Below are 22191 nucleotides of genomic sequence, written 5' to 3'. Positions count from 1 at the left end.
ATTCTTTCTTAAAATCGACATAAATGACTAAAACAGTAGTATTTGCAAAAGCGGCATCTACAAGAACTGTTTCAAACCAAAATGGATTTAGGTTTTGGTTTACTTCTGCAATAATTGAACTAAGTTTGGCATCTAGGAAACATGATACTCTTGACAGTGATTTCTCCCACTTTGTGAAAAAGAATCTTACCTTTCCTTGTTTGACAATATAGTAGGGATTACTGCGAGAAAATCCAGCACTTTCAAGAAGATTCATTACATCATTTTTCCTGAAATGTTATTGTGAATCTATTAAAAACACTTACAGTAGAAGTGACAGCTGTAAAAATTCAGTGAAGTATCACAACTATACATCACATACTATAATCACTGTGTGTAATGCATGGTCTGTTTGAAGAAGCTTCTTTATTTGATAATAGCCAATTCTAAAATGAAATGAAAGAATAAAAATGGAAAATACCTAAAATATTGTAACGTTGGAAAGAGATTAAGAAAGAAGCACCTTGAAGCAAAGAGGAGGCAAATACAGGTAAAGATATCGCAAGGAAGGATATGAAACAACCTAAAGTCTGGTTAACTCTTCTATTTAAAAAAGCCCTGAAAGAAATATTATATAAACAGTTAAACATCACGTTAAGTCTGCTGTCTAAGTCTGCTGTCTAATGCATAAGGACTAACGTCCTTGCTGTCAAACTACCAGGACTCAGTATTACACAACTAAATTAGTATTGCTCATGGAACTTGTGAGAATTAGTTTATTTCGGGCTAGAGATGCAAGCGTTCGGTGTGACTAGAGAATTTTACAGAAATACTACTAGTCTCATTCAGCTAAGGAAAAGAAGTACCTACGTCACCATTTTCTTGTCTAAGAAATATTGGTCCTTCTTGGCTCCAATGACTCTGCGAAGTGAGACTTCCTCTTTATCAATCTTAAGAAAACAAAACCCAGTAAGTTTAAATGCTTGCAGTAGGTATGTATAACTAATCCAGAATGTTTATGGCACTTTTTGTCAGAACTGACTCAAAAGCAGTTACCGTACTGAAGACTTCTATAATACTGAGATACTAGAGTCTGAAGTGATCGTCTATTTCTGAAGTAGTGTATTCAACTTACCGGTAACCTGTTGTCCGAATTGTCAAAAATAATTTCCACAAACGCTGAAATAACACGAGGACCTGTACCTTCCTAAGAAAGAAGATATTTTGGTTAGATAATTCCCACCTTAGAAGGATTTTGAGCTCATTCATCTCCCCTTCTCCCTGACAATCCCACTTCCCCTTTTCTTCCAAGGATTTCAGAGTCAAGAGCATCTGTGTAAGATCCAATACATATATTTTTATTTCTGAAAATCTTGGATACACATTCACCAATGTGCATTATCAGCATAATGTATTATTTTGTAATAAATTCCCTTTTGCCAAAGGTAAACAAAAGACGTTTAAGGATGCTTCCAAAATAATTGCCTTAAAATATCCACAGCCCAGCAATTTACCATTTTTTGTAGTAACATTCAAACGCATTAACTTATTCTTTAGTCTTGTTGTTATACACCTTCACTTACATGCAACAAAGCCAGTCTCTGCTCTGGGCGAAGATGACTAAACTCATCACTGAGGACAAACTGAATTGCTGTAATAAAATAGTAAAGAAACAGAGGATTTATTCTTTCCTTTAGGGAGATATGCAGCAGTTTCTTTAACTCAAAACATAGTGTTTTACTGTTGTATAGCACAATCATGCCGCTGCTAATATCTTACAGTGTTTCTTCATTAAAAACCTTAATCTGCTAGATCTTTATCACTCAGCCTGCTGTACACTAGAATTTCTCTGAAGAAGTCTCATTGTCACCACCTTACTAGTTCACTGCATAAGCATTAACAATGCTGCACAAGTAGGATTCATGAGCTTTCCTCTACAAATACATAGCACACAGGCTAGGTTAAACATATCGCTAAAATACTTAACACTTGGCAATTTATAATTTATACCATCACAAAGGCCACTAACACCTTTGGCTAGCGTCTTTGCTCCTCCACAGATGCTCCCACCCCACAAAATCCCCCTCATAACCATAGGTTAAAAGATTGTATAAGCTGTGCCATACTGCTATGGAATCAGCTTAGAATTTAGCCACTAAGAATGTCTGAAGTAATTGTAAATACCACAATCAGCTTTCAAGGTGGGTGACTTTTAGAACTTCTAGAATCAGTTTCCCCCTGTAAATACTTTTTTGCCATTTAAAAATCTTAGAAGGCCCTTAGTAAGAGAAGCCAAATACTGGGGAAAAACTTGAAGGTACATATTAAACATTGAGATCTGCCTTTCATCATTATCAAGTAATGACCAATCTGCCACTCCTTGTTGAGGAGGAACATTTGGTAAATCAACTTCTGGCAAAAACAAAGAAACCTGGTATCATCAGCATCCCCATGCTATTATATTAAGAAATCCATTGCTTACCATAAAAAAAGTTGCTTTTTCCAGATCCATTTCTTCCCACTGAAAATTAAAACACAGAGTATAACCTCAAGTTGATGTGAGTTAACATTGCAATGTACATTAAATTTTGCATATAAATATTCAAGAACAGAGCCAAAAAAAATCTCAAGGGGATGAGGCAAACTTAGTAGGTGAATCACTTAGTCATTGTCTGAGAACAAGAGAGCAGTCCTTTCCCCACTCAAATACATTACAATGACTTACGAACTCCAATACTATTCCACAATGAGAATAGTTAAACCAATCCTATTTATTCCCATCCTTTTAATACTGATCTCCTGGTGGGATAAAAACAGTAGACCTAAATCCAATTCTTCTGGTCCCAGCATCAATTTTTTATATTTAACCAAAGGAAATCACTTGCCTGTACATTCAGGTTGATGGTATGAACTTCAGGTAGAGCATGAACTTCTTAATATTCCACTTGCTAATTCAGCAATGTTTTGTTTTAAAAAGACTGGAAGATGTACTATATCTATTTAAAAAATAAAGGTATAAGAACACTGCACTACGCTAAAATACAGTAATCTCAGTGCTCACTCTGATGTGTTTCAGCAAGGCTCAGTGTCTTATCTTTAAGATCAAAATTTCAAAACTGCTTGCCTTCCAGCAGCAATGACCATCCCAGGCTTTTCATCCCTTCCTGCCTACATGCCCTCCAGATTCACCTCATCCCCAAAACTACTTGGGATTGCTATGAAGTCTTTAAAAAGGCAAAAAATAGTGAAGCCAGATTTCATCCACCCCTTTTAAAAACACCAATACCTGGATAAAGTTTTAGCTCCCACTAAAGTAACATTATATAATAGGACACGCTATTCAGGTCATATCCATGTTTTTTCCAGTCTCAAGAGTAAATCCTGGCTACTAAGTTTTTATGCCCAAAACTGACTGTTTTCTGTTGGATCAGCAGTCTCAAAGTTGCTGCAAAATCACTAAAATCAATGCAAATGAAAAGGCAGGACCAGGCATCCATGGGCAAAAATAGGAAGAGGCGTGAGAATGGTGGACAACAACATGCTGTTAGATTAGATGTTATTTATGAAACTACACTTTGAAACTTGTATTATACTTCTTGACAGTCCACATTCCAGAAATTCATTCCTCCATAACTAGAAGAAAGAGGATCTTCTTCTCTGCAGCAGTTTATAGTAGCTAGTGTGCTTACTTATCAAAAATGCAAACAACAACAACAACAAAAAAGAATCCCATACAAATTCTCTGCTGCTGTTCCTGCAAGGACAGCCTTTAAAGGGGTCTGGCTGATACAGAGATCTGCACCTATGAAGAACTTTACAGACCTCACTCAATTTCTGAAGACTCAGACATACTATTGTCACAGTAAAATTGAATGCTAGCATTACTTTGCTGTAAGTGGAATACGCCTTGTGACATGTTAAGACAACTGTAAAGAAGTTTCTGAAACAGAAAATACAGTCATCAAATGTAGGCAGAATATTAAAAACTATAAAGGACTTCAATGTAAACATCATCTGAAATAACAGTGCAACTCTAGTTAGTGTTAAAAGACAAGTATCAGAACTCACCAATGACATTGTGTTTTGAGCTGAATGGGTCCACAATGGTTTGGTCCCTGTAGCTTCGAAAGCCCTGAATGATTACCTAATAAGAAGAGTGAGTTATTTTAACAAAGTGCTCTCTGTTCTTTAACTATAATGTTTTACAGAATATTTACATCAATTATAATAGACTTGATTTCCCCCGCCCTTCCCGCACACTCTTCAACTTTCCAGCTCAAGATCAGCAACTTACCTCGTAGAACTTGCCTCTTAAACCTCACTTTAGGGACAGATTTTTCTCCCCACATCACAAGAGATGCTGGTACTTATTTAGATCAAAGCACAATGAACAAGAGAGTTCCAAGAGTCTTTTTGTAACGAACTACACAAAAAGATACATTTGCATCAAATATTACATTCAGGAAAGAAACCCCCAATATAACAAGCGCTTATCCTAGTACAGCCAGATTTATATTTAATTTTTATAATGCAATCCACATACAGCATACAAATTCTACTTGCAAATTCTCCAAGCAGAGCAATTGCAGACTGCAAAAACTATACCAGACACTACCTGTTTTACATGCAATACAGTCTTACTTTGTTTTACTGTGCAACCTAGAGGGAAAAGTAAAAAAGCAAGCTATCTTGGTGCTAGTGAATTCACTTCCTAAATAGACAAAATACAAACCTACACAATTAACTTCAGGAGCCACACACCAAATGGTCATCTAGAAGCAGCATGTCAAATTTCAACTACTCATTTTCAGTAGTGATTTGAGGTTTGCCAGGCCATGTAACATACAAGGTACAGAGTGACAATATCCCAGTACTTCAGCGGTTCTGCACAGCAGCAAAATTGATCCAACTTCCAGCATGCATATTCCAGCATTAAGCAACCTTTTCCAAACATTAAAGCTGTGCTGAAAGACTATACAGCAGCTTTGCTCTGCTCAGTAAGACATCAGAAAGACAGCAGCCACCTGAAAAGTTTTGATGTTTGCAGATCTTTCAGCAAGAATGCTTACAAAAGGACTAGAATCGACATTTAATTGTTACGTCCTTTGCCCACCTCTTCCCCAGAAGCAGCAAGATATTGTTAAAATAATGCCAATGTTTCACCATGATAGCTATCATAAACTAAGAATTACTTGTTAGGAAGACAGCAAAACATCTTACAAGATATTTCTCAATATTATTACTGCTTAAGTTTAGAATGTGAAATTATTTAGACTTTGTTTTGTAATGTCTATGGTCCCATCACCATTTTCTATTTTTCTGAACATGGTCATCCCTTCTCTCACATCTTCAAGTATTAAAATAGCCCATGTTCCAGAAGATAAACATAATACTTGGTATCTGAGAAGCACATACAAAACTTCAGCAAAAAGTCTAAAAGTAGTACTGTAAACATTAAAGCAAGCCTTTTCCCCCCACTACAAAAGCCTACATTAATTGTCCACTGGAGCAACTCAATAAACAGTTCCCTTCAGAACCACATTCATATTCCGTAATATTCTGGTAGCACGCTACGCAAACGGTGGGGAAAAAATCCTGCCCATAAAATTTACTAGACAAAAGACTGGGAGAAGGAAGTGCCTTGATTTATTCATGCAAACTTCGGTCTTAAGTCTTTCTCCCACTATGTGACAGCCCATTATCAAGGATTATCACAGAAAACTCGTCTTGCCACCCGTTTATACTAGTGGATTAAAACCGTCTCACCAAAACTGAATGAAAACACCATGCCAGACAGGAAATCAAGCACTCAAGTTTATAAAAATTGAAATGAAATAAAACTTAAATGGCATTAACTAACTTTCAATCAGAAATCACAGAGTCATGCTCTTCCCAGGCACCACATCTTCCGTGTCAAATCCTCTTTGCAAAATTATTTCATTACTGGAATCTAAAGCTAAAAATATGGGTAGACAGAAAGTTCCTAATCCTTGACCATCAAACATCAGATCTAAGCAACAGCAGCTATTTTGGAAAAGGAATAGTCTGCCACTTCCCCCTCTAAACCTTTTTGGAATTGCAACTGTCTATGCTCCCTTTCCTCGGGCAAGATACAGTTCCCATGAAGTACCTGCACTGTATTCAGATCTAAATCCAAAGCAACTGTATTGGAAGTAATTAGGGATTTCAGAATGTAATGGACCAAACTACAGAAAGCAAAGTTTAAGACAATGTATTAACTGAAGACTACCTAGTCAGTCACTGTGGCTGTGAACACAGATCCCCACCTCCCCTGGTCTGCCTCCTCTTGCCAGATGGAGACCTCCGCATTAATAGCAAGCTCTGCCTCAATACCAGTGGCTTTCAAAGGAAAAAGAGGAACAGCAAATCTTATTTGGGTCTTGCCACCAACTCTAGGCCACAGCAACTATGTTCAACTCGTTCTGATTTTGAAAAATAAATAAGAATTAAAAAATAAAAACCAAAACAAAAAACCAACAACATTTGGCAAACATGCTGCTTCCCAATTCACCCGATTTCAAGAAAAAAAAGTGAAAAGAATGGGCAAAAAATTTGCTCTCTAGCAGTTTTACAGTTTACCTGTAACAATCTAAAAACATACAGATTGTAATAGTTCATCTACTTTATTCTCAAAAGAACCTGAAAACCTCTACAAAAAGCTAAAAACAACGAATCGTTATTTCTTGGATATTACTATAGAAGCACAAAATTTTACAACCCACATACTCAGGCACCACAAGAGTATAATACAGGGAGACTGTGAACACCATTTCCCCCCCCCCAAAGTTTTTTCCTAGATGGCTTCTCACTTCATCCATCCTACATAATCTGAAACATCGTAACTTCTTTATTTCCTTATATACCCCAGATTAAGACTTAAATAATTTTAATCTTCAAACTCCAGGAACGCTTTCTGGGAAGCAACAAAATAAGGGATATTGGTGGAACCAAATTCACCCTCATCCGTTTTATTCTCATGTTCACACCTTGTTATGCTCTCTTCTATAGCTCCTAGAACAGTATTGGTTATTGACCACCTAAATTACTTTTTTCCCAGATGAAACTCATTTCCCCTGTTCTGACTTATTTGGACTTGTTACTCTGATTCTATAGATGTTCACTGCTGTTTACTTCTGTGCAATTCAAATTCGGAAAACAAGAATTCTTATCCAAAGACTTTAAAGCAATATGCGCACCTACAATGATAGAGTGATTTACTAAAACATGATCAAAAGGCATTTGAAACGCTCCCTAGTCAGCCAAACAGCTGATGAAAACCTGATTTCTATGTAGAATATGCACTTTTAAGCATGATAAAGTATTCTTCTTAATAAAGATACCCGCAGGGTGTCAGAAAGCCAGATAAATTTTGAGTTCATGAGAAATGAGAATGCTAGCAGGCTTTGTATGAACATGCAGAGACAATGGTACGAAAGCAGCCATAAAAATTCAACCATTCTGTGCAATATACTATGCAATACGATTGCAGGGATATACTATAGAAGTAACATTAATGATCGCCTCAATCTTAAAAACTGTTTGGAAAAGGTCCATACAAGGCCCTTCTTTTTAACTGAACGTTAGCTGCACATTGCTTGTCAAGGATGAAGTACAATAGGTTAAATGGTCCATGCCCGGGGGCCGAAGGCATCACCCCAATACAAACAGTAACTGTTGTTTCTCCCGGGGGAAGGGGCAGACAGAACCAGTTTGAATTGAAACCCCAAATACAGTCACATTTCCCCACTGAAACCACATGCAGATTTAAAAAAAAAGTAAAAAAGAAGAGAACCCACAACTTTAACAGCTGAAAGCCGCTGCCCGACAGCTCAGGACAGCCCCTTGTTTGTGTACGAGCACCCCGTGGGTACAAGCCTCCCGGCGTTGGGTCGGCCGTCGCCTGGAGGGCCGGACCACCAGGGCCGCCCCGTCCAAAACCCCACAGAACCCGCGAACAAGTCCCGGGCCCAAGAGGGCCTCCCCCCAACGCCACTTCACACCTGCAATGAATGAAATCAGCCGCGGGAACCGGGAGAGAAAAGGCACCCGCCAGCCTACACGGCTGACTTGCTCCGCGGCTGGGTCGGGGACGCCCCCCCACCCCCAGCAAGGGCCGCGGTCTCCCCCCCGGGACAGGGGCGAACCAAGCAAAGGCCTTCGGACCCGCCACCAGCCAGCGGGCCTCTTGCTGCGAGCCGGGACCTGGGTCTGCCGCTCGCCCAGAGGTTGAAGACCCCCCCAGCGCCGGGACAGGGCAGAGCAGGCCCAGGCCGCACCGCACAAGGTGGGCGGCTTGGACCCCGCCAGCTTACCTGCTTGATGTACATGTCTGCCAAGGATGGGGGAGGCGCCCGCCCCGGTGCCTCCTGCCGTCGCTCAGCCCGCCCTCACCGTCTCTTCCCGGCACGAATTCTCGGCGTGACCCCCGGGTCTCCGCCGCCGACTCCTCCCGCCCCTTCAGACTCCCCAGACCTCCCAGCGCAGCGCCCCGCTCACCCCTCACGCAAACAAAATGGCGGCGGAGCCTCCCCATCCCGACCCGGCGCCAACCATTCAGCACGCGGTGGAGGGGGAGGTGCGGAGCAGAGAACGCGCCCTGTTCCGCCGGAGAAGGGACACCTCAAGGGACAGTAGGGAGTCCCTTTCTTTCAGCTTTTAAATTGCCTCACTGGCCTTTTTGAAGGTGCTCTGAGGCGGAGAAGGCGGGTGGTACTGCTTCCCCTCGCAGTAGCGGTCCCCCCAGGGAGTTGGGAAAAGTGGTTTCTCCCCCTGAGGGGCGGGTTGGGCGCCAAAGGCAAGTGTGAGCCCAGCGGGGGAAAGTGGCGGGGCGGGAGGGGGCGCGGCGCCGCTCGCCTGCAGGGGGCGCTGCCCGGCCGGGGGCCGGGGGCCGGGGGCCGGGGGCCGGGGGCCGGGGGCCGGGGGCCGGGGGCCGGGGGCCGGGGGCCGGGGGCCGGGGGCCGGGGGCCGGGACAAGGGACAAGGGACACGGCGGAGGTTTGACGCCAGGGAGAAACGCGCTGTACACCGTGCCCTGTCCTCTCCCGAGGTGGAGGGGCAGTAAAAGTGCTCACCCAGAATGCAAAATAAAACCTTAATAAAACCTTGATCTTAAATCCTGACTCTTATTTGAGGATCTTAAAAAAAATAAATCGATTAAAAAAAGAGGAATTAGCAGCGTTAGTCCCTGCGGCTGGGCCCCAGCATGCCCCCTCACCCCCAGTGTGCCTCCTCGCCCACCCCACCAGGCCAGAGGCTCCCGGCCTGCCCCAGTGGCTGCGCAGGGCTGGGAGCGTAGGGCCGTGAGGTGTGGATTTCAGTCCCTTCTCCAGTTTTTAGCTTATTTACATCTGGTTTTGCTCTTTGTTTCCGCTATGCCGACTCCAGTCCCTCCAGCGAGGCAACATGAAGTCGCGCTGGACAGGGCCGAGCAGCCTCCAGGTGCGAGGTGCCGCGGCGCGGGGCCCAGGCGCCCTGGCAGGCCTCGGTGCCTCTGAGAGCCGAGCTCTGTGTCCGCCGCGAAAAGCCTGGGCAAAGCCAAGTACGTGCCCAGGGTGAGCCGAGTAAGAGGAATGGTGCGAAATGGTCTCAGGAAAACAGAAAGATTAGCTTGAGTCTGTACCCACTCCTTTATCTCCTGGAGAGCCACTATTCAGCTCCCCAAAGGAGCTGTCAAACACACAAAATAAGCAAAACGAAGGAAGAGAAACATTAATTTTCTTCTAATCTCTTTCAGTTACAGTAATTTCAGGTGTTATTGTGACAACAGTAGGGGCAGGACGTCTCAGAGAAAACGCAATTTTCAATTTGACAGTACTCCTTCAAAAATACAGCTGTAGCCAACATTTCTATACATGGGATAGAATTACTGTACTGATCCTCCTAACACTAATAAAAACTAGATTTAAACAGAACGGTCGACTTCCTGCCTCTCCTGGAATAATAGGTGGATGAATTACTTTCCTTGCTTAACAGGAAAATCTCCCCAGTCCCAACCATTCTTAACTGCCATGTAATGAAATGGTTTTACTAAAGGCCCATCAGGAGGCTATTGTAACAGATTCCACCTGCACCTTTAAAGAAATGGTTCATTGTTTCTTCAGAAAACACAGTGCTTAAAAAACTAAAGCGTTTAATGATTGCTCCACAAACAAATTCAGAATTAAAATGTCCTGCCTTACTGTTCTGCCTTTACTTTTAAATAGCTCAGTTCAATGGTACCTGGGGGAAAAATATTTTCTCCATTTGCATTTTCAAAATTCCTTTCATTTTAGGATTTTGGGGAATTCTAAATGCTTAAATGAGTCTTACAACTTCTTTCTGGGATTGGTTTGTTTAATGGAATTTACTCTTCACTTTTTCCAGGGTGAAGTGAATTACAGATGCCAGTACTTCGAGTCCCAGCTGCCTGGCCCATCCAAGGGGACTCACTGGCAGGGGGGAGAAGAGAGTTTAGAAGGAAAAGGAAGTCGAATTCCCCAGTTTTCCTCACAATACACTCAATCAATCCTATACCGGGTTATAAGAATTATTTACATCCATTTTTGTGTTAATATTTGCATGTAAATAAATTGCACAGATTTAGACACTCCAGATAAACTTGTAATTTTCCACATCACCCCCTGAAACACTCAGGCGGGAGAAAACAGCAATATGTTTTATGCATTTGAAACTCCATTGGCACTGCACAGCAGGCAGTGCAGTCTGACCTCTGCTGAAACACATCAGCGAAGGTTTTGTCGCAACAAGCAGCTGGGATACCTCCTCACTAACAGCCTTCTCCGACCAAGGGTAGAAGGACCACGCTGTGTTACTCATCCCTGTTTCTCAGGGCAGTAATAGGTATAGAAACATTTTTAAATTGACAGGTTTTAAAATTCATTCCTCTTTGTCTTTTGCTTTTAGAGGTACAGGATGCCTTGAGTCATGTTTTCGAGCTTTCATTTGTAGTTCAGAAACTTATTTTCACTTAATCATAGACTCCCAGAGCAAGGATTTAATCTTCCTCCCCTGAAGAGGGGGTTCAGAGTCACCAAGGTGGCAATCACCTGAGGAAAATTTTGCCTTTTCTCTTGGCTGCTGCACTGACGTTATTGTGCCTGGATGCACCAAGTCCTCTTGAAAACCCTGGCTTGAGTCGAAGCTCTAAGAGCCGAGATCCCACAACTTGCTGGTCCATGGCTGGTGCCCCAGGCAGCTTGCTGTTGTGGTGCACCAAGAAGTGCATCACCCTCTGTATTATGAACAGGCACAAATAAGGACCCAGGATCCTTTTTATCCCCAGGTGTTCATTCCCTCTTGAGGACTTAAGATATACAGCATACTCCTGCAATTTGGAGATGACTTACGTATGTCTGCAGATGTGCACAGACACCAGGTTATATTTATTCATAGGAATAAAACCATATCTCACTGATATTTCATCAACAAACACTCCCACCAGCGTGACGTGCTTGCAAAAATAGCAACTGTATTCATTCAGGATTATGTAGCAAATGATTGCCTAGTTCAAAGTGTGTTTCAAATACATCTGTAGGCCCCTGCATACAGGTTTTGTCACATAGCTTTTAGAGATTTGTATTTAAGGGAGTGGAGGGGTGGGGTGGGGTAGATGTTATATTTTTCATTATTCTTCTGGTTTTGCAGTCCCTACTGAAAATATGCACCCAACCCAAGGGCGATGTGTGTCATTTTTATTCTGTCAAGCTGCCGTGGCTGTAGGAGTGCAGAAAGCTGGCAGCTAGTAAAAGAGCACACTTTATTCAGAACCTGCAAACATATAATCAGTGCTTGCTACATGTGGAGTTCACCTCGCTTCAGTAGGTGCTGCAGAGCTTTTTTCTATGGCCCTGTTTTAAAAGTAGTGTTCTTCTATAAATATGCTAGAATGAAACGGTAGCATTAGAAAGGAGAAAGTGGGAACACTGCTTTAATTCATCTAGGCTTCATCGGCATAAAAATACATCAGGTGTTTCTTTCATGAAGCTTAACGGGAATATATAGATGGGATTTCAAGTCTGTAGTATTTTTTTTTCTCTTCTCCGTAAAATTTCTCTCAGAAAAAAACATGTTAAACTATTGTGGGGGAAAAAAAGCATTTTACGTGTATTATTAACCTCTTCTATTACCACTTTCAGTTGTGAACCAACATGTGTTTAGATTGCTTTCATTCATGAATGGCTGCAATCACTGAGGTATTTACTGCCATTTTTAAATGACTGCAGAAATCTGTAGGCTCATCACAACATCAATTGCTCGTACTTCATCACTTGAAGTCGTAGCAAGTGGCAGGGGAGGCAGAGTGCTGCTGGGGGCACTTCTCCTTCGTGTTGGTGTCCCAGCAGAATCTCAGGAGCAAACCCAGGACCTGGGCTTTGGTTAGACCCTGCAGAAACCAGTGTTTAATGGCACTCTCAACACACGACCAGATATTCTGATAGTATCATTTCAGCTTGCGAAACAAAGACAGTGAGAAAGTATCTTGCCCAAGGTCGAGCAGGGTAACTGTGGGACAGCCAAGAACACCTCTCCTCCTGAACTACCCAGGTCGAGCATGAATCCTAAGGCAGCAAGGCCATAGCGCATCTTTCTCTCGCCTTTGAATTCAGTGGAGGTTCTAGCAGGTGAAGTGAGAGAAACCAGCCCTTTCTCGACAGAGCTGGGCATGCACATCCGTCTCAGTGCTCTCAACCCACCAGGCTTTTGAGGAATAAGGAGCACTTATTCTGAAAAACATGCAATTCATCCACACGTAACATTTTCTTGGAAAGGAAACCTATCTCTTGAGCAAAGTTACCGAGCTCTTTTGCTCTCAAGCCCTGTAGTCGCCCCTGTGCCTTGCAATGCAAGAGCCCCCCACCAAAACTTGCAGAAATGCCTCTATCTTTGTCAGTGGGCAACTGCCTGTCAAAAAACTTCAAAGAGGAAGCCCTAGGCCTGCAAGACCCTTAAAAAGCTCTGTTTGATAAGGGGTGGATGTAATTACAGGTTCAGATGCTGGCTGCACAGCATTAGTCAGTGATATCTGTGTTGCAATGATGGACACCCATTCCCACCACCCGCAGACCCTTTTCTTGCTCTTTTTTGTCTCGTGCTGATGTTGTGGCAGGCAGCGGACACCCCTGTTTCCCTGCCCGCAGCGGCCCCCGAGGGGTGCCAGGGGTGATATGCCATAAGGCATCTATGTACCTATATACAAAGTGCAAAATTGCAACCAGTGGTGATAACGGCACTTGTTGCTGTGATTTGGGAGCGATCCGGTGCTGCTGCCCTAAGCTCCTTTCAGAGGAGGAGAGCAGAGCCGTAGCTGCTCAGTCGCTCCTGCCAGCCCAGCCCCGGGAGGCAGCCGGGCAGCGGGTGGCCGAATGCCTCCGCTGCCCGGCACCACGTGCAGATCATTAGCTCTTCTCCGCGAGGCGGCTGCCGTGCATTTTATAAGCTGCTGGAGGTGGAAGGGCAGCCGTCCTGCCAGGCCCCAGGAGACCTGCCGAGCTCTCCCGTTATTTCCTCACGGGGGGTGCTCTGCCGACCACGAAGAGCACCGGAGTCTTTTTTTGCTTTTTCTTTTCCGACTCTGTTTCCATTCACTTTAAACAACTCAAAACAGGCAGGCAGTTTCTTTTTAAAAATAAAAAAAGAAGTTTCTCTTGATCTTTATGTTCCTTTGAATGTGTAAAAGTAAATAATTATTGTTGACTGTTAAGTATTCACCCATAAACCCATTAATCCAAAAACATTCTAAGAAAGCTAACACGCTTGTCAAGAAGAGAGTGGCAGGGTAAAACAACAGCGTAAAATAAACAAGAGAAAAAGGTCCCTTTTAAAAAAGATGTATTTTATTATGAATGAATCTGCTACAGGTTTATTAAGGGAAAGCAGTTGTTCTGCTCATTGTCTTTCAGCCGAGCCTTTCTATGAATAAAATGTGGTTGTGGTTGAATTAATTTCACTTAGTTTACTAATTTTATAAAGCAAGCCATCTCAACACACACGAAACGAATTACACCCCCGGGTGCCGCGGCGGGGCCGTGCCGGGAGCTCTGCCGGCAGGGGGCGCGGGCCGGGCCGGCTCCCACTGCGGGGCGAGAGGGGCCGCATCCTGCCGAAGGGTGGAATCCATCTATGTTTTTCTTTGCTCTGATGCAACAAAGAGCTTTGTTGCCTTTGGAAATTTTGTGAAAGAAAATATTGCTCTGTGTTTTTTCCTTTTTTTAATCCCCAGACAAGGGAAGAGTCCCGCAGTGGCCTCTTTATGGGGTCGGCTGTGCTGGAGGGCACCCCCAGATGCACCCCCAGACCTGTTTTCGGGTGGGTCAGGTGTGAAGGAGAAGCGAATCGGGGACGCTGCACCCTGCAGAGCCATTGCCCCTGGTGGCTGCCCCAGCAGCAAGGGTGGTAGCCCATAGCACCCCTTGGCTTCGGTGGGGGCTGCCCTGGAGCGGGGCTGGGTCGGCACCAGCTCACCGGCATCAGGGCAGGGGGGTGGCTGCTTTTGGGGAGCTGCATGACATTCCCGGGGGGGGGGCATCCACCAGCAGGGCTCAGGGTCAGCCCTGGGAGGACAGGATCAACTGGTTCTCATCAAAATAAATCATAAGCCAGGGTGATCCCTGAAGACCTGCCTAATCCCAAACGCCAGGTGAAAGATCGCCAGCTCAGACAGCAGCGCGAGCCTGGGAGATCAGGAGGTGAATTAACAACAGTCAATTTTACTTCCAAAGAATCTCCTCATGTTCAAGCGAGCAGTAAATGCGATCTTGACAGTAAGAGAGCCACGCACACATAAATATACGCATCCCATCTGCGGGACTGGCGGCTTGCTCTGAAGCTGTGTCCGCAGAAAAACCGATTATTTGCTGTATGAAGGAGTGGGTGAGGGACCGAGGGGAAGCGGCGGTGCCTGTCCCAGCCCCGGAGGTGTTGCTGGTTAGATGATATCATTGACCAAAGGGATATTTTGCAACCCGTTCCCAGCAGTGCCGGGACACAGACTAACCGAGAGCCACAGAGACTCCCTGGGGGAGTTGGCGGGTGGATGCAGAGAAGTGGCTGAATGTCTGCGCTCAGCGTGCGTGGTGAGCCAGGCTGCGGGGCAAAGGGCAGAGACAGCTCGCGTGGGTCTGCGACCCAGGCTGCCTCGTTTCAGGGCAGCTTTTTCAGTCTTTGTGGCCGGTACAAAAAAAATTACATTGACAGAGATGCCAGACTGGACATCTGACTTCCACAGAGCATCCTGAAATACCGAAAAATCCCTTTCCTCCTGCCTCTGCTCCACACTAGCACCCTGCAAGGAGGTGGCTGCGGTAAATTTGTAATTAGATTAGAACAAAAATCATGTTTTTGGCTGACCACATCCATCCAACAAAGTAATACACATCCAAACTGACAAATCACATCAGAATCACATTGCCTGGATTTTACTCCCACTTTGAGCCATCCGTCTGCAGCCTCCGGATCCACAAACAAATGTGATTTTCTAACTGGGGCACCAAAACCAGCCTCAGGAAAAGGCAGACTCCTTTCTGCGAGGCATTTTCACACTAAGGCAGGTGAGCTGCTGGCCTTATGGCATCTGACCAACTTTCACAAGCTGCAGCAACTTCACCTGACACCGGGTGACCTCCCCTAAGTGTGATATTTCCTCCTGTCCTTTGAAGATCAAAGGACAGCAAAGATAACTTCCAGCTTTATCATGGAAACTAAAATCACTACCCCAGGCATTATCTTGGACCCCCCTCCCGCTCAGCATTAGCGCTCAGCATTTCTCAGGCTCTTCCCAGGCTGAGCCCAGGGGCCGCAGGACATCCTCCTATCACACCCAAGCTGGCAGGCTTCACCGGTGCAGCTTTTCACAGTTCAGTCAAGATAACAGGCATCTTTTTTATCTTTTCCAGCCCTCCAGTGAAGCGTCTTGCTGTTTGTTCTACGTGATCTCCCCTTGCCCTGGCCTGCTGTCTCCCCCCGGTGTCCTCAGCTCCCTCCTGGAGGGGGGCTGAAGAGAAGGAAATGGGAAAAGAAACTGAGAAACCGAGATGGGAACACTGTCTGAAGCCTCTTGGCAGCCTCCCCTGCTGTCTGCAGACATCCTCCACTCGTCCCGATGACCTTTCCCCAGGACCCCACAAGCCAGAGCATCGAGCAGGGCAGCAGCCGGTTATGCAGAAGCCTTGTGCTTCCCCCTTCCTCCCCACGCAGATGGCCAAGGTGTATCCCCATCAGATGTCACATTCAAGTCCAGAAACCCAGAAAAGCTCCTCGCAGCTGGGTTTGGTAATCAGAACTGCCAGGAGCCACTTTAGCACTTAGTAGCACAGGGAACAACATACCCTCCCCTTCTCCCTACCGGTGGCCCCTGGTCAATTCTCTCGAGCATATCTCCCCGTGTATGTCACGCTGACTGCCAGAAAACCAGCTGCTCTTCACAGCTGGATTTAGTAAACTGAACCATGTCAATGCTTTAGCTCTCAGTAGCACACAGATTTCTTGCCACCCACCCAGGGCTCCCATCACCTGCTTCCTGGCAGAGCGGCTGCTCTACCCCATGGTGGTTGTCTGAAGGCGCTGCCCAATTGGTTTTGTTTTTAAAAATAAAATGTTATATCCTGGGGGGAAAAGGAAAAAAAAAAAACAAACAACAAACTCTCTCTTGTAATATGGAACATATGGCCTCACAAGCACAGTACAACAAATACATCACGGTAACGAGATGTTGTGCTTAGGGTAGCCTTTGTCCATGGGTCTAACGTGCATTGCAAACATTCGAAAGAAGCTTTATGCCTTTTTCAGAATGAGATCAATATCATTATCCCTGATGTAAGGCAGGATGCAGAGACATACGGATAAGCCTGCAAGAAACATCTAGAGAGAAATTCAGGTCCACTCTAGCAGCAAAATACTTCTTGTGTGAGCAAAGCCACATCAGCAAAGCTCTGCTTTGTACCGACAGAGCAGAAACATCCTCTGCAGGAGAAATGAGCTGTGCTGCGGAAAACACAGTTCTGCTGCTACAATCCTTTTCTATATACTCAAGGGATCATCTGGTCAGCTCGGTCAGTCCAGGTCTCACTCACTTCCTTTATGCTTTTGACAAATGTGACTGTGCCAGCAGGAGTGCACAGAGCAGCTGCATCGCTTGCCCTGGAAAGCCAAGGGCAGAGCCCACAATCGATCCCAGACTGCCTGACCCCCCGGGCTCTCCGTTAGCCACAGTAATTACTCGAGGCAACGTGGACATTGCTAGGGAGACTGCGGGTTGAAAGCATCTCTAGGAGATGAACGTGCACAGTTCTGCTCCATCCTTGTTAGAAATCTGCTTCCTCTTGGCCAGCCTCTCAGGGCCCAGCCAGATGGCAGTTAATGGTCATGCTGGAATTCATGTCAATTGATTTTCCAGTTAACTTGGCTTAACATGATTGGAGGCATTAGAGCAGAGAGGATATATCCATTGTTCCAGTTTGAGTCCTGTAGACCTCATATTCCATTTCAATGCAGCATCAAGTTTAGTTCCAATTAGAACAAACGGTTTCTTAAAATAAAGATTTAACGTAAAGATTCATCCAGGGCCTGATCCGAAGCACATTGTGTTCAGGGGCCGTCCTCCCCACTGAAGGCAATAGGCTTTGGATCAGGGCCTGGAGGCAGCTTGCAATGTATAGGCAATTTAATAACAAGAGATGACTCACTATCAAATGCTGTCTGCTTTACAAAGGAGTCTCAGAAATGGAGTATCTGTGTGACAGAAATAAACCACTATTCACACACCCACCCCCCAAAAAAAAGGGAGCCCGTGAAAAACTACATTATCACTTCACTTGGGAGACTTAAGCCTCGTCCGATGAACCCTTACTCATGTGAGTAACTTTACTAACAGGAGCAGCTCAGTAAAACCAAGTCTGGAAAAACGGTTATGCCAAAGGGGTTTGAGGTCTTTATCACTTTGCCTGTCATTTCGGAGCATCTAACAGTCACAGCAGAGCAGACACCTTTACGTGCTGCCTGTCCTGAAATCCTAGTCGTGACCGCAGCGAGCCTGGGCTGGGGCAGGGACCCCTGTGTCACGTAGCTGTAGGGTTTACACTACAGGTGTTTGCCACTTCTGCTCACATACAGCACGCCCAATGGGTCCCATGGATGCTTGTCTCCTAGAGATGCTTTCCACCTGTGGTCTCCCTAGCATGGGTCCTATTCTGGCGTAGGCAAAAAATCCCTGACAGAAATGTGAGAGTCCTAGGGCAATGCTGTCCCTTTGGGCTTTGTGCTTCTTTCTCCCTTTCTATCTACCACAGTCACTCCTGATCTGGAGTTACTGGCTTTCTGGTGTTTATACAGCTCCTAGCACAACAGGTCCTGCTAGGATTCCCAGGGGCTACAAATAACAGCCAGTGACTTCCATGGGGTAGGCTAGTACTTGAAAGGGAAACCTAGGGGCCATAAATCCTCTTTTATAACTAGACAAAGCTGGAAGAAGTGCTGAGCATTTCGGCTATAACCACAGAAGCCGTTTCTCTTGGTAACCTTTACATTCCCTGCAAGCGTTCACAGGCGGGATGCATAGGGATGCAGCACCGCTGCTAATAGAAAAATGAACCCATTTGGTAAGCCTTACTTAGATGTCAGAGTACTTTGAATTTTGAAGCTGAAATAAACAGATCAAAATGACCCCATAGTTTATAATGCAATGGTAAAACAAAGTAGGACTTTACCACTGAGGCCCTAGTGTCAGAACTTAATTTGATTTTCTCTGATGACTCAACCTATTTCACAAGCTATTTTCATATTCCTTATTTAGCGAACTTACTCATGTCTCGGTAAAAGCCTATGATGTGATAAAGCCAAGGAACCGTAATGTGTGGTACTGGTAACACCTCCCACGCCAAAAAAAAATCCTACTTCCATATTTATGTGGGTCTGCAAATTGGTTCTTGCCTTTTTCTCCCCAGAGAGTGAGCTGGCAGCGCGTCTCCTCTCCAATTAGCATGAAGCCGTGAAAAGTGGAGATGGAGGGTCAAATTCACAATGCCTGGAGCCTCACTTACTTTTGCCATGTTTCAGGCACATTTGGAATTCCCGGCAAGGCAAGTGTTGTTTTTATCATACAAATAAAAACGCCTGCAGAATACCTTGTTCATTCACGCTTTGTCTCCTGAAAAAAAGAAGCGAAGAAGAGCTACCTACCTTGTGTTGGGATGGCATCCCACCCAGGGATGGGCACCTCAGTATAAACGCCCCGTGGAGCAGATGAATTTTACCTGAGTTTTACTGGTCAGGATGTAATTTCTGCCTTTTGGAAAGTCCTTTAATCAGAGAAGCAGGAGAAGCCTTTGTAACCAGCATAGGCTGTAAATCACACCAGCAAATGTATGGACTAAAAGAACACAGAGGGACACCTAAGAACAACACCCACCCATCCACCCCCACCCCAGATCTCTTCCTAATCTGATTTGCAACCATGTAAAGACATATATTTCTTGTGGCAGTTTTTTTGAAGAGTTTGTTTGTCTTGGAGGCAGAAATGAAAGGCAGCCTGTGCAAAGCAGAGACAGGGGCTGAGTAACAGCACTCACATGACTGCTCTTTGCAAGCCTAAAAGCAAGGGACCGAAAGCTACATGGCACAAGCCCTCTTCAGTCCCACACCAGGATCTGAAACAGCTCCTGAGTGACACCAAGGAGTCCAGGACATAAGTGTCCACGAGTCCATGTCCTGGCATGACATAAGGAGTCCAGGAGTGTAATGGAGAGAGATGCTCACATCCCAGGGCAGCCCTGAACCAGCACTTCCATGGGCAGCAGAAACTGCAAAATCCCCTTTTCTGTGACATTTCCTCTCATCTTCTTTGGATTCAGGTATCATAAGGGATAAGCTCTAATCAAAGTTTTGCCTAAGGGTACAGCATTCCTGGCATCTTTCCCTCATTTGCATTTTCTGATGTCTGAAAGCATTGTGCTATAGACTTCCCCTTGCTGTTACAGCTACGTAGGTCTCTACCTTCCATCAGAACTTCGTTTTTGAGATCCCTTCTCCTCTACCAAGCTCATTTGGCAGATGGACACAGGTACATTGAACCAGCCAGTTCAGCCCCCACCACTGTCAGCCCCCATCCTTCAGCTCTGACATTACCCGTACACCTGCCTGATCTGAACTTCCATCCCTAGGAGTGAGCTACCCCAAACCAAGCCCATCTGGGCAATAAAAGCCCCCTAAGCCTTCCATCCTACCTAATCTGGTGAATTTGCTCAGCACACAAGCTACAAAACACTGTCAGAGCTGTTCCTTTCCCTAAGGATAGAGGTAGCTGTTGTGTGCTGGTGTCTGGAAGCAGAGAACCAGCGTTCCTGCCCTGCCCATGCGGGTTCAAACTCACACATCCCATCTCTCAGGTAAACATCCTGACTTGTCACACTCACCTTCGCACATTGGCGCTTGGGTCCTCAGCTCCTCCCTGCCCGTGGGAGCAGCATGGCCAGGGAGGAGAGCACGTACTCTCACCCCAGAGCCCTGCAGTCAGATGGCTGTGAAGTCCCCTCAGAAAGGTGGGATCTGCCAAGTTGGCCAAGGGAGGAGCTGAGCTGGGGGCAGAGGTCTTACATTAGCACTGAAACAGCGGAGCAGGCACCAGCACAAGCGTGGGAGCACATCCCTCTGGGTGGCAGCATTTACACCCCGCTCTGCCCTGGATGCTGGGGCTTCCTTCAGCCTGCAGGGAGGAGACGTGGGTTGGAACCAGCCAAGCAGAGGGGAACGGTGCCCTGGACAGGACAACCTCAGGCTGCTGTGCCCAGGCATGACAACAACCCCTTTTCAGACTCCCGCAGGGCTCTGACCTTCTATCCTTGCTGAATCCCAGCCCAGCGTCTTCTCCTGCCAACATTATCCACCGACACACTGTGCTAAAGCCCAGGATCAGAGCCCCTCTCCAAAACCAGAACAGCTGCCTTCCCTCTCTGCTAAATACCTGGCTCCTCCGCCTGGCCTGTGATCTTTTCCAGCTGCTGTGGTCAAATTACCCAGGCCAGCAGTCCCTCCATTAACCCCTTCAGCCCGCTGCCTCCTGCTCTGCAGGTTCCCATGGCAAACATCATCAGCTCTGCAGAGGGTTTCAGCTTCCTCATCCTTGAGAAACAAAGCCGGTCATCCCCCCAGAAGGGGTTTTATGCTGAGAGCTGTTGGCTGCTCTGTTTCTGCCAAGGCTGTAGGTCTCTGGTCAGGATGCGGTCCATCTCGCCAAGCCTACCAGCCTTTCTGCTCTGGAGGGTCTTGCGGGGGGCTGAAAAGCATTTTCACTGCGACTGGCCCTGGGTTTCCAGATACCACTTTCTAGAGCAATCAGATCTCTTAGAAAATTAATTGATCTGCTCTTATTAGATCACCTGCCTCACCTCCCCAGCTGCTGGTTCCCATTCAGGTTTCCCAGAGCCCAGGCAGGGCTGCTGCCATGTCCCCCTGACACAGGGAAGAAATCCAGGGCTCATCTCCAACGACAGCTTCTCACCTGTGAGATTTGCTTCCCAGGGGGAAAGGAAGTTACAAATGGATGAGCCCCAGATGCTCTGTAACTCACCCAGACCTCTACCATAAACTTTTAGACTCAATAACTTGGAAATGCAGGTTATAAATGTGCTGCAGTGATGAGCCAGAAAGAGCACAAAAACTTCCAGCTGAAAAAGGGTATCAAATGACTCAGAAATGCTGGCACTTCAAATTAATTTTTTTCATTAAAAAAAGTGAAAAGATGAGCATTACCCACATGCCCTGGTCCCTGGCATGATGCTCACGCCCTCTGGTGCCACGAGCCACCCACGAGCATCACGCCAGGGACCAGGGCAGGTAGCATCCCATGGGATGTGCTCGGGAAGGAAGTGGGGGCCATGCCTGCTTCAGATTTTCATCTTCAGCAGGATGGCAAAGCTTATATATGTGTGAACATGCGTGAATCAAAACAGAAGTGCCTGCCCAGCCGCTGGGAAATGACACCACTGTGACTCATGTTTAAAACAATCCTCCCCCTCACCTTCTCCCCTCCATAGACATGCACCTTGGAGGCTTTCAGCACAGAGCCCAGTGGGCTTATCCTCCTCTTCTACCTCCTTACACCACTTTTTGAGTGTCTCATGTGACCATGGAGTTTCTCAGGTGTCCTCTCCTGCCACTGAGCTCTGCCAAAGCACTTTTGCAGCTCACTCCAAGTACAACAAG

At 45.6% G+C, this 22191-nt stretch overlaps 1 protein-coding gene across 3 annotated transcripts in view; it reads right to left on the bottom strand.

Annotated features, from left to right (window-relative positions):
• The window catches only part of SMC3 (structural maintenance of chromosomes 3), a 32101-nt gene extending 23559 nt beyond the window's left edge, over positions 1-8542 (bottom strand). For all 3 annotated transcript variants that reach the window (XM_075155031.1, XM_075155030.1, XM_075155032.1), the window contains exons 1-7: positions 8313-8542; positions 4048-4123; positions 2462-2500; positions 1563-1630; positions 1115-1186; positions 850-929; positions 191-269 (exon numbers count right to left, since the gene is read on the bottom strand). In XM_075155031.1, the coding sequence (XP_075011132.1) occupies positions 191-269; positions 850-929; positions 1115-1186; positions 1563-1630; positions 2462-2500; positions 4048-4123; positions 8313-8327 (429 nt within the window). In that variant the 5' untranslated portion in view covers positions 8328-8542. The remainder of the gene's footprint in view (positions 1-190; positions 270-849; positions 930-1114; positions 1187-1562; positions 1631-2461; positions 2501-4047; positions 4124-8312) is intronic.
• Positions 8543-22191: the final 13649 nt, after the last annotated feature.

The sequence above is a fragment of the Calonectris borealis genome, chromosome 7 (genome assembly GCF_964195595.1).
Source record: "Calonectris borealis chromosome 7, bCalBor7.hap1.2, whole genome shotgun sequence".
Classification (NCBI taxonomy): Eukaryota; Metazoa; Chordata; class Aves; order Procellariiformes; family Procellariidae; genus Calonectris; species Calonectris borealis.
The sequence above is the reverse complement of the archived record's forward strand: the minus strand, read 5'-3'. Positions and strand labels throughout refer to the sequence as shown.